The following is a 12,044-nucleotide window of genomic DNA, read 5'->3' as shown; positions in this document are numbered from 1 at the left end:
TGGTTGATGGGAACAGGCATTCAGCAACACCTGGAGATCTACAGGTTCCCCATTCCAAGTCCAGATGGAGTACCAGTGACAAGGGCTGTTTCCTAAGGCTTTTTGGAAGTCCCCATTTAAGTGGGTTTTGAACTAACCCTCTTCGTAGTCAATCAGATTTCATGTAGTTTTTCTATCAGGTTAAGATTGAAGAGGCATGTTAGAGCTCCAGTCTAGACCTTCCATGCATGCTTGTCCATCAGCTCCAAGGCTTTCTCCTCCTCTCTTTGTTTGCTTGCCTGCCTGCCTGCCCATACAACCTAACACAATCCTAACATTCAACCTAACACAATCCCTGTAGGTTCTGAGGCCGAGAAACACAAATTCAGTTCCCCTGCCCCGTCTTTTCCCAGGCAACTTGCGAACGAGGGTTTGCAGCTATGGAAGAGACCCATCAGAAGAAGATAGAGGACTTGCAGAGGCAGCACCAGCGAGAACTGGAGAAGCTAAGGGAGGAGAAAGACCGCTTGCTAGCTGAGGAGACGGCAGCCACCATCTCAGGTAAGAGGAAAGAGAAGACCATAAGCGGTCATCAGTAGCAACATCAGAAGGTGGTTTTGTTCCTGAGGTGAGATCAGAAGACGGGAGTGTTTCTTAGAGGAAGACAGCTTATCTACAGCCCTTGCCTCTTTTCCTACACAGCCATAGAAGCCATGAAGAACGCCCACCGGGAAGAGCTGGAGCGGGAGCTGGAGAAGACTCACCGCTCGCAGATCAGCAGCATCAACTCAGACATCGAAGCACTCCAGAGGCAATACTTGTAGGTGCTCCTCTGTATTTTCTAGATTTGTTGAGGTAGGAAATGTGGAGCTGCTCTTGGCACCTGGGTGGTGTTGGGTGGAACAATTTATCATTCTACACCACCCACACTAAACAGCCCTGCTGGATCAGGCCAGAGAACCATCTAGTTCAGCATCCTGTTCCCATACTGGCTGACCCTAATGGGGATCCCATTTATAGACAACACAAATGTTTAGTCTAGTCAGTGCAATCAAACCGCATGCCTAAGTTTGCTTTCCTGGGAAAGCAAAACTGAATGCGTGGGATGCACTTGAATGCCCATCTTGTCTGTCCACAGCCAGAAGGTTGTGCAATGCCTCCTTCTCCTCCTAGTCTCCGATAGTTGATTTGATCCATTTTGTGGTTTGCAGTTGGCCTTGCAATCTTTATTTTTTGTTTTAACCCCCACCCCCCTATGCCCAATCAGGGAGGAGCTGCAGTCTGTCCAGCGTGAACTTGAAGTTCTCTCCGAGCAGTATTCTCAGAAGTGTTTGGAAAATGCTCACTTGGCCCAGGCCCTGGAAGCAGAGAGGCAGGCCCTCCGTCAGTGCCAGCGGGAGAACCAGGAGCTCAATGCACACAACCAGGTAAAGCAATACCTGTCCAGCCTTATTCAGCTGCCTAAGAGAAAAGGGTCATTTTGGTGCTTTTTCAGAATGGCTTTCAGCCAGGATTTGACTTGCAGGGCAGGGGAGTCAGTTGGTCAAGAGGCCTGATAAGCAGTTTCAGCAGGACCAAAATCATAGCAATTCTGCAGGGCAGGATTAAGACCTTCAAAGGCCCTAAGCACTGAAGAGAATTGTGGTGGAGCCCGCATATATGTTTTTAAAAATAAAAACAGTACTAAACTATATTTTAAAAAACCATAAATTTATTGCAACACCTGGCAGATCTGATTTCTGCACGTTTTCAATCTAAGTTGGTAGGAAGCCCCCTGGTTTAGGTAAGGAAAATGAATTAAAAAGATGGTACCCCAGATGGTGTTGCTGACTTAACCAGGCTTGTAAACTGCCTTTTGCTTGGTGGTCTCTGAAACATAGGATCTTCTTTTTACAAAATCCACCACAGCTCCAATTGTCTTGAAATACCAGGTCAGGGGTGTCTCAAGGTGTCTCCTCAATGGCGTTTTGTTTCCTGGGAAAATATGCAAGATGGAAATTGCTGTGTTAAAGATGACATTGTGCAAATATGCAAGCTCCATAGTTTTAGATGGTGGTTGCATGTGCAGTTTTTGAAATCCTGTGGTTTGGTTTTAAATCCTTTTGTGTGCTTATTTTCGTCACCAGGCCTTGTGACACAGCTTCTTAATGAAGCGTTGATAAAATGTATGCTTTCTAAAATCTTTCTTCTTTGTCACAATCACTTCAGAAGAATCAGGCTTTCACCACTAGCAATAGATATTTATTTTAAGTCATTATTTCAGGCTATTGGTATATTATGACCAGTATAGATATACATGGGTTAATAAAAATGTTTTAAAACTCTGTGAACTTAAGAAATGTCCATCTTTAGAGGGGGGAAACAAATGTGCTGGTTGGGCCACGTTTGCGGAAATACTGAGCTCAATCCCTTCGTCTGCTATGCAGAAGTACAGATAGCAGCAAGGAAGGCCCAAAGAACCACAAATGCTGTTTTGTGCTGTTTGGTGAAAACTGAAGCCATTTATATCCTTGAGGTCGCCATCCAAAAGCAAAATAGGCATGTTCAGTTGCCTAGGACTGGGGAGAGCTTTATTCATAACTGCTGCTCATAGCCATCTTGTGGTCTTCTTACAGGAGCTGAACAACCGCCTGGCTGCAGAGATCACACGGTTACGGACCCTGGTGACTGGGGAGGGTGGGATCGAGATGGCTGGCTCACCTCTCACCCAAGGCAAGGATGCCTACGAGTTGGAGGTGAGTGCGCCCTGCCTTGATTCCAGATGTTGGAGTTCAAGGGGCATGTGAAATGGACTTTCCTTCTTGCTCAATGGCTTAACCCCCCCCCCTTTTCATTTGTGCATAGTTGCCTAATCTAAAAAGCATCTGTCTGGGTTTCTCTTCCCCTTTGCAGGTCTTGCTGCGAGTCAAGGAATCAGAAATACAGTACTTGAAGCAGGAGATCAGCTCCTTGAAGGATGAACTGCAAACAGCATTGAGGGTAATAGTTCTGGAGGAGGCCAGACAGCAAGTGCCTTTAAATGCGTATGAATTCAGCTGACTCGTGTATACACATACCACTTGTAATTATGATAATAGGTAGTTTCAGTAAAATTCAACACAAATGTATTTCTGTAGTATCCACAAAGCAGTGAAACCAGTATTGAAACATCCCTGAGCAGATAAAAAAAAAGTCTTTAGTTCCATCATGAAACTCAGAGCAGCGTACATTTGGTTTTCAGACCATCTCCCAACCAGACCTGCATAGCCTCAGGAAGATAGCTGTGTTTTGAGCCTTCAGTCTGTATAGCTGCTAATTGTTTCCAATGTAGAAGAGTCTGTATCAGTGGCAAATGCAAGCTGTATATTGGTTCCCCCATGGGAGTGTGTGATCTCCCTCCCCTTGAAATACGTACTGCCTTACTTTGAGTGGATGGTTGTCAAGAGTAGTTCACAGATTTGAAAGATGCCATATACAACTATTTGGTCAAAACCAAATTGTTCTGCAAGAATGGAGCCTGTCTCAGTGGGTTGCAGTGTTTTTTTAATCAAAGCCCAAACCAAGAAAGATAAAAAGAGTACATATGGCACTGATTGCTACAATTTGTGTTGTTGGGTTGAAATCTGTCTAGCCCTTTGGCAATATTTGCTGCTGCCGATCTCCAAGGCCGAAGGGGACTGAAATCATTACCTCAGCTGAAATGCTGTTCTCTTTTCTAAAGGACAAGAAATATGCCAGTGATAAGTATAAGGACATTTACACGGAGCTCAGCATTGTGAAGGCCAAGGCGGACTGCGACATTAGCAGGTTGAAAGAGCAGCTCAAGGCGGCCACTGAAGCCCTTGGCGAGAAGTCCCCAGAGAACACCACTGTGTCTGGATACGGTCAGTCTTGTTAGCTGGTTTGGCTTTTTCATAGGTGCTGCTGAGGATTCTGGATGAAAGCAAGGCCAAGTTTCTGGCTTTCACTTCGGGTATACTTACGAGGGCCATACCAGTTTAGGGAGCCAGCTCTGTAAGGTAAAGGTAAAGGGATCCCTGACCATTAGGTTCAGTCGTGACTGACTCTGGGGTTGTGGCGCTCATCTTGCTTTATTAGCCGAGGGAGCCGGCGTACAGCTTCTGGTTCATGTGGCCAGCATGACTGAGCCGCTTCTGGCGAACCAGAGCAGCACACGGAAACGCCATTTACCTTCCCACCTGAGCAGTACTTATTTATCTACTTGCACTTTGAGGTGCTTTCAAACTGCTAGGTTGGCAGGAGAGCCAGCTCTGTAACTGGTGGCAAATGGGGGTCCCTTTGGAGACTGTGTTCTGGGGTAGGGGTGGCCCTTGCATGAGGTTAGGTGAAGCCATTGCCTCTGGCAGCAGATCCACTCCCTCCCTGTGTTCACAGTTACGCTGCTGCCAGCCCCACTGTGGTTTGGCCCACACCATCAACACAGTACCGCTGATCTTACCAGTCACAGTGATGGGGCTGGCGGCAGCGTGGGCACAATGACTGGGCCAGGGAGAGGGGGCCAGATCTTCAAGGGGGGTGTTGGAGCATTTTGCCTACAGTGGCAAAATGTCTTGGCCCAGGGTTGTTCCTTGTGCCCATTTGACAACCATTTGTTTTCCTTTTTTCCACGGCAAGGGAGGAAATGTTGCGCTTGTAGTGCTTTCAACAGCAAGGTAAACTGGCTCTGTTTCTCCTCCTCCACCTAGATATTATGAAATCCAAAAGCAACCCTGATTTCTTGAAGAAAGACAGGACCAGCGTTGGCCGGCAACTGAGAAATATCAGGTCAAAGGTGAGTTTATGGTGACTTCATCCAACTTTCCAAACGAGGTTATGCTATGTCAGATGCCATAACAAGTCTATGAATGATATGTCTGCTGTGTTCTGTCTGGGTTATTAGCATGTGCAGAGTTTTTTTTCAGCCGGAACTCACTGGAACTCAGTTCTGGCACCTTTCAGGCAGGTGCCATTGCTGTTCTAAGAGAACAAGAGAGGTGTTCATGGTGAGTTCTGGCACCCTTTTCCCTAGAAAAATAGCACTGAGCAGCTTTCTAGATTCTACTCCACCCCTGGGTCTCCAGTTTTGGGACTGTTGGTGGTTTCAGTTTTCCCATTTTTCAGTGAAGGGCATGAGAGCTTTACTAGGGCAGTCCAAGGCGTGGCCTTGAGGCCTTCTTGGGTGGCCCTCAACAACATTTGACGCTCCACACAAACCCTCACACTGCCTTTCCAAAGCTAAGTAAGCAAGGCCCTGGGCTTTGGGAAGAAGGCATGAAGGCCCTGACAGGATCCTAGAGTCCTCCTGCCTGCTTCCCAAAACCTAGTTTGAACTTTCCCAACCGTAGGAAGAGAAGGAAGGGCTCTAGGACCCTGCCAAAGCCTTTTGCCTCCTTCCCAAAGCCAGGCACTTTGCTTAGCCGGCTCTGGAAAGGCAGTGCAAATGTGTGTGGTGGTGGTGGTGAAATTTTCCCTCAACTCCCCCCCCCCCCGCACGCATATAAAGCAGTGTGTGACCCACAGGTTTCATGTTGGAAGTACTGTTGCAGCCCCCTTGGTCTGAGAGGTTGGATCACCCTGGCTTAGAGGGATATGCTTTCAGCTAGGCCACAAGGGCAGTACTGTTGGGTGTTTAACAGGCTTGGCCTGTGTTAATGAACCACCCTCCTGCCCCATGTTTGAGCACCTGTGCTGATGTGCAGTTCCAGGATCAGTAGCCTGGTAGAACTGGAAGGAGGGAAAGTTACACACAACTTTCCTCACCCTGAGACCAGGTTTCCCTGAGCTGGTATGGTAGGAAGACTGCTGCAGCAAAAGACATACACACACACACACACACACACACACTTACACAAATGTTGTGATAATCATGCAGTTCAGTCCTGGTGTCATTTGTGATTTGCCAGTTTTGTGTGTACGTGTGCACTTCGTTTTGGAGTACCCCAATTTTTCACTGTGGCGTAGCTCCTCTTTGTTACAAAGTGTTGTGCTTTTTATTTATAGTTTCCCTTCTGTGGCTGATTTTATGTACTGAGTTTAAAAAGCAAACTTCTGACCTTGCAGGCCATGAAGACCCCCAAGCTGCAGTTTGCCTTTTTTCCCTCCTTGCTAGGGTGGGAGGGAGTATGTTGGCACTTGCGAATTTCCGGAGCAATCAGGATTCATGTATTTCTCCTATTTCTGTTTTCTGTGTTGTTGTTTTTGTCTTTGCTTCCAACAACAGTCCGTTATTGAGCAGGTCTCATGGGATAACTGAAATGCACCAGATTCCAGGTTCCCTGTCACATAGGTAATCCAAACAGCACCTTCCAAAGAACACTGCACCTCTTGAGGGGCAGCCCACTTAATGCATGCCCGGCTCACATCTCCATGGCTAATGAGAATCTATCTCCCCTTGCCTTTGAATTACATAGAGGTTAAGTGGGAGGAGCAAGAGGCAGAATTTCGAAACTTAAGTTCATGCCAGATTAAATGGCTGTTTCTGTGCCTCTTCCATCCTTTTGCTTCTCCCTGCCCTCACTGATATCCATCACTGGAAGGATTTCTGCACCTCCTAAGACGAACAACAGGGTGCTGCATTGAAGGCATGGGACAAAAGAGTGTGCATGCTGAATGAAAATGCATGCTGTGGACTTAACTCTCCCAAATGGCAGTGTGTACAGGCAGAAGGGTACTTTTTGATTCACTAATTATGTCCTCTGGAATGGATGAATTTTTTCCAACCTTCTCCTAACAAAGGGCAGACAGATGTTATGTGAAAAGCCAGTTGCGCTGTCCACAGATCAGGTTTCTGGTCTCTACCTTTCCCCCTTTAAAAATCATTTTTACCCATTTCTTAAATATTCTGGTACTAAATCAGTTGATCTACCCATCCCATACTGGTTTATTTTCCCAACCATCTTAGTTGTGATATTAGTTGTCCCCCACAAAAAAAGATGACCCGATAGGAGAAAGCAGTTGATTTTCTGTAGATTGTCAGAAATAACTGGAAAAATTAGGTCACTACTGTATAAGAGGAATAGTGACCTTCTCAAAACATGGTTTCATTCCTGAATGAGGTTTAATTTTCAGAAATTAAGTGTATTGCCCATCAAGCTAAGTACCGCACCTGACCAAAAAGATATCTACATTTTGACACAGAAAAAAGCAATGTTCTATATCATAGGCAGCTTGGTTTGGATGTACTGTAAGCATTTTCCTCTCTAGCCACCTGATTTGGAATATAGGGAGGCAATTTTAATACAAAGAACAAACAACTGTGGATTTTTTACCGGCATTAAGAGCAGTTTAAATGTCTGATACTAGACTAACTGCATTTAGCTTTAGTCTACAGTGTCCCTAGAGCTCTCTTACAAATACCGCAGAATTGCACGGTGCTGCTTTTGTTGGGACTCTTTGTCACTTGAGTTTTTGTATTGGGGAAATGGTTTGCATGTTTCAACACACACAATAAGAAACCCTTTCACACAGAGCAAAGCACATTAGAGCAAAGGGTTCTAGGCTAGCCTTCTCCCTGTCATCCATGACAAAAATTCCCTGCACACAAGGATAAGTATAAAAACAGATTTGATCCTGAAATGATACAGTCCACCTGCCACTGCATCCCTTGATTCGGTTGCCTGTAAATCAACTGATGCTGCCATTCCTCTCCATCAACTTCCCCCAGTTTGTAAGGTTTTGTAATTAGATTTGATGGGTGGAGAGAAAGGCTTCTTTCAAATGGCAGGAAATGGACATTGGCACAAGATGATCAGAAACTGTGCATCTCCTTGTCTCATTGATTTGTGGTTGGATCTCATTGTAAGAAATGTATGTTCCAGTGAAAAATAGCCAGTGTTTGACATGGAGATTCTTCTTTCAAAATAACTGCTAAAAATTCAGAAGAGTGATTTCATAAGGTCCAGACAGAGATCCCCCGACTTTATCAACAATCTCCCCTCTGGAATCCTGGGTTTAAATAAGGGGTGCCTTCCAGATGTTTTAGACTCCTAGTTCCCATCATCCCTGTCCGTTGGCCATTCTGCTGGGCTGGTGGGAGTTGAGAGTCCAAGCATACCTGGAGGCCACCTGGTTCCCCAATCTTGATGTAAACCCTTAGATCATATCACAAGTAGCTCCAGAAAACATGACGTGACATTGCCAAAACACTGCAAATGTAATCTTGGCAGCTAGAAGCTTTCAGGCTGTGCTTGGCTTTGCCCTCATGAAATAAAAAGGGCCCAAAATGGACCCTTAACTTGGGGGGAAGTTTTAACTTAGAAATTAACGTATTTCTCTGATTAGCAAAAAGCAGACAGAAAAGTATGGCACCATGGTCTATCAAGACCGGCTGCTTTATATCAGGATCAAGATAGGACTTTGAATCATAGAATTGTACAGTTGGAAGGGACCCTGAGGATCATCTAGTCAACTCTCTGCAATGCAAGAAGATGCAGCTGTCCCATACAGGGACCGAACCTGCAACCTTGACATATCATCCCCATGCTGCAACCAGCTGAGCTATCCTTTCTCTCCAGAACCATTTAGCTTTCACCAGGATTAACCATTGTAGGGGCATAACTGCTTGTTAAATGAATCACTCAGGGCAGCTGTGCTGATGAACTGTTGAGCCCTGGACTTGAGTGCTCAAACAAAAGGGTTATGGGAAAAGTGCAGTTTTGAGGCGCTGATGAGCTAGCAAAGGCTTTTGCAGTTGCCTCAAACATCCAAGCAATTACTCTCCCAACTAAGTTAGCTGTGCCTGCAGTCATCCAGTTCATTTGCCGTCTTTCTTCACCGCAGATTGATTCACCAATAACACCACTCCATAATGGTGCATTTTCTTTGAAGCATGTCTTTCTAATCTTCCCATTGAGGATGCCATCTTTTGCCTTTCCTTTGCCTGAGCATCTGTGTCATCTCTCTCTATTGGACTTTTGCTTTCCCCACCAGAATGGCATTTAACGGTTTGCTCTTCCTTCTCTCCTCCCATGTACAGAGTCTGAAGGAAGGCCTGACCGTGCAGGAGCGCCTCAAGCTCTTTGAATCCAAGGACTTGAAGAAAGACTAGTTCTCTCCTTCCTATTTGGCTTGACCACGCACACCTCCCTGCTTGCGGCATCACAGCACAAGCACCCTTCTGTTTTTTGTTCTCTAGGATCCTCACTGCTGTTGCTTGTGTGTGGGGTTTTTTCTGTTGTTGTATGGATGCTCCAGAAGACTGGAAAATGCTGGGAGTTCTTCTGCCCACCATCAAATGAACTTCCCAACTTCTTAGTCCTAACTTACAAAGCTTTTAACCTTGGCAAGAGGGCTGGGAGAAATTGGGGATATGCTCCCCACCCCCCTTGGCTCTCTACAAAAACATCCTTCCTACTGTATATCCATTACACTAAGTGTCAGTATTAAGGCTCAACAGCCTGTTGATAAGCTAGCTCTGTTTTACCAAATTCTTTGGTGTAGTGACAGGGCCCTGGGATGGGGGGAGGGAGGCAACACACTGTGCTTAGCTCTGCCACTGTTGAGAGGAATCCAGCACTTAAGTGCATGCTTTGGATCAAATTTTGAACCACTGAAACAAGACATGCAGATCTGTTTTTGGCATAATCAGTGCCCTTAGTGAAAGCTTGTTTGTTGCAACAAGATAATTGGCTTAGAAAAAGACATTTGTGGCAGTCCTGATTTGTAGCTTGGTGTTTAACTATGTGGTCAGTTTGGAATTTATTCCCTTAATGCCACTTAGATCTTCTTGAAAAGCTTTTAAGTTGCTTTGCATACAAACAGTTGCAGGCATTGATGTGCAATCAGCTTGTGATGAAATTAATCAGTGCAACTTAACTATTTCTCTTGGAGAAATAGGGTGGTCTCCTTCCACACACTCCTTCTGGCAAGGCCATGCTAGAATCTGCACCGTTTCTTAGACTTTCAGTGGGATGTATACTTTTATCCCACCTAATTTGCTGCAAAACAAACAAAATTTTTCTGCCCAGAAGCTCAGAGGTGTTTTCTTCAAGATGCCTTTTAAAGAACAAATCTTTTGCAATCCTTGCTCTGGTCCTCTGGAGGCAGTAAGAGCATTTCTGCCATGTAATCGGTAGGAATGGTTCAGAATTCTAAGTAGGCAGGGCTCTTTTACAAAGCAAGAAGGGCGTGGCTTGCTGATAAGCAAGAGGTATTTGGAACAGTACAGCTGAAGTCAGGCCAGTCCTCCAAGCAGGTCAAGGCAGAAATTGGGGCTGGCTTGCCTTTGGATTGACTTAATGGGTCTCAAAACAGTTGAAGAGAGTCTTCTGTATGTTCATGTAAGCTGGTAGCATCTGCATGTGGAAATACAGTTGCAAGATGTCAGTGGAGAGAGAAGTCTAAACAGGGGAATGGCAAGTCACAAGTAACCTTGTTAAAAGGGGGCATTTGAAAAGTGGCAGTCCAAATTTTTGAAAACATCTTAGTGCCATTGTTTATCTGAAACAAAGCAGTTGTCTGGGCCCATTTGTCCTCCTTACCTATGAGGCCAATAACAGAGGCATTGAATATTTGATCTGTTGGGTTCCAGGGCCAAAAGGCCTTTCCCAAGCAGAATAATGTATATAGAGAAGCTTTGAACAATGCATGCAATTTTTTATTCCAAAAGCAGGTGAACATTGCTGTTTTGAAAAACGTATAGGAAGTGTTGGGAAGTTAATTCTACAAGGTTTGTGGGCAAGGTGGCTTTTGGTATTTTAAAAGTCTTTTTATGCCTTGCTCAGGTGGGGTGAATCTGAGGTGGCGTTTTGCTTTTCAGTCTATTCAGACTAAAATTGTTGATCTTTTGAGCAGACAAATCTGTAAAGCAAAGTTTTGCTGTTAGAGGCTAGGGAGAGCACCCTGTCCCTTTTAGTTTCATCCTGTTCTTAATTGGACACACATTGATTCTATTCTGTGGGCCCTTGCTGCTGCTCCATGCTGAAGCAAAACAGCTCTTAGCATCTTTGTTTGTGTTATATGCAAAGCAATGTTCCTTCAAAAGCTGTTGCTATTTTGGAGCAGGGGGGTCTTCACAGCAGAACATTTGCTGTCTTCTTGGTGTGTGTCTGGCAGTTTCTTTTTAAATTAGGTATGAAAGGGATAGGGTTTGGCTGTCTTGCATTGGTGCCTCTAGCAGTCTGTCCACACCGTCTGACTGCAGAGAGTGGTTAGCACATAATGGAAAAGCCAGCATATTTTATCCCCTAGGGTGGCTAAGGAAAGATGGTTGTGCTTCAGGCCTAGATTATTTTCTTTCTCCTCTAAAATCATTAACTAGGCTCGTAGCTTGGCAGAAGAATCTTATTTTTCCTTAAGTACCTGCAACTTGAGAGAAACCGTGCCACTGGAATGAATTATCTTTGGATTATGTTTATGTTTAATCCATACACTTCTTTAATAAAACAAACAAATGTCCCATGTCCTCTAAGATTAGAATAGCCAGTATTTCACAAACATTAAAATTGGTGTAAAATAAAATAAAAAAGCAACCAAGCATCTTTTTGCTCAAGAAAGTCTGTACTGCTGTGACCAAGTTGCTCTTCATACACAGCAAAGCAAGTTGGCATTCTAGTTGTATTTCTTGAATGGCTTTTAAAAGGCACAGTATAAACATTATGTGAATAAATAGGTATGTTCTATTGCAAGCTGCTGCATTTTACACAAACCTACACTACAAAATAACTGTGGTCTCAGTGAAGTTCAACACTAATGGATGTACAGTATAAATATACTTGCATAACAGCTTCTTTAATCTTGCCTATTGCAGGTTTCTTTATTCGTCTCTCCTTTTGAAACAGAATTGAGTGTTCTGTTAATGAAACTCATTTTCCTTTATCCCATTAAAATATGGAAAAGGGGGATTGCCGATGTGCAGATCCCAAGCAGGCTGTTTTTCCTGTGGCAGAGGCTGCCTGCAAGCAGCCTTACGCGCTGTTTCTTAATAAGTGTCACTTTTTGTAATGACAACATACTTGATTAGAATCCCACTGGATTTTTTGCTTTTTGGTGGCTCATATGCAGTACTTAGTTTGTTGTGAACACTTTTAAGCACATGCACGCTCAGTGTAGCTTATACTTCCTTTGTAATTTCTTTCTTTTTTAAAAAA

The 12,044-nt window shown here is 44.5% G+C and overlaps 1 protein-coding gene across 7 annotated transcripts in view; it reads left to right on the top strand.

Moving 5' to 3' along the window:
- The window catches only part of MPRIP (myosin phosphatase Rho interacting protein), a 218,247-nt gene extending 208,490 nt beyond the window's left edge, over positions 1-9,757 (top strand). For 5 of the 7 annotated variants that reach the window (XM_053364529.1, XM_053364525.1, XM_053364527.1 and 2 more), the window contains 8 exons: positions 393-540; positions 682-799; positions 1,247-1,406; positions 2,595-2,714; positions 2,872-2,958; positions 3,680-3,842; positions 4,665-4,750; positions 8,933-9,757. In XM_053364529.1, the coding sequence (XP_053220504.1) occupies positions 393-540; positions 682-799; positions 1,247-1,406; positions 2,595-2,714; positions 2,872-2,958; positions 3,680-3,842; positions 4,665-4,750; positions 8,933-9,004 (954 nt within the window). In that variant the 3' untranslated portion in view covers positions 9,005-9,757. Of the gene's footprint in view, positions 1-392; positions 541-681; positions 800-1,246; positions 1,407-2,594; positions 2,715-2,871; positions 2,959-3,679; positions 3,843-4,664; positions 4,751-6,178; positions 6,245-8,932 lie in introns of all 7 variants that reach the window. The other 2 variants (XM_053364526.1, XM_053364531.1) reach the window with 1 other exon arrangement.
- Positions 9,758-12,044: the final 2,287 nt, after the last annotated feature.

The sequence above is a fragment of the Podarcis raffonei genome, chromosome 14 (genome assembly GCF_027172205.1).
Source record: "Podarcis raffonei isolate rPodRaf1 chromosome 14, rPodRaf1.pri, whole genome shotgun sequence".
Lineage (NCBI taxonomy): Eukaryota > Metazoa > Chordata > Lepidosauria > Squamata > Lacertidae > Podarcis > Podarcis raffonei.
The sequence above is the reverse complement of the archived record's forward strand: the minus strand, read 5'-3'. Positions and strand labels throughout refer to the sequence as shown.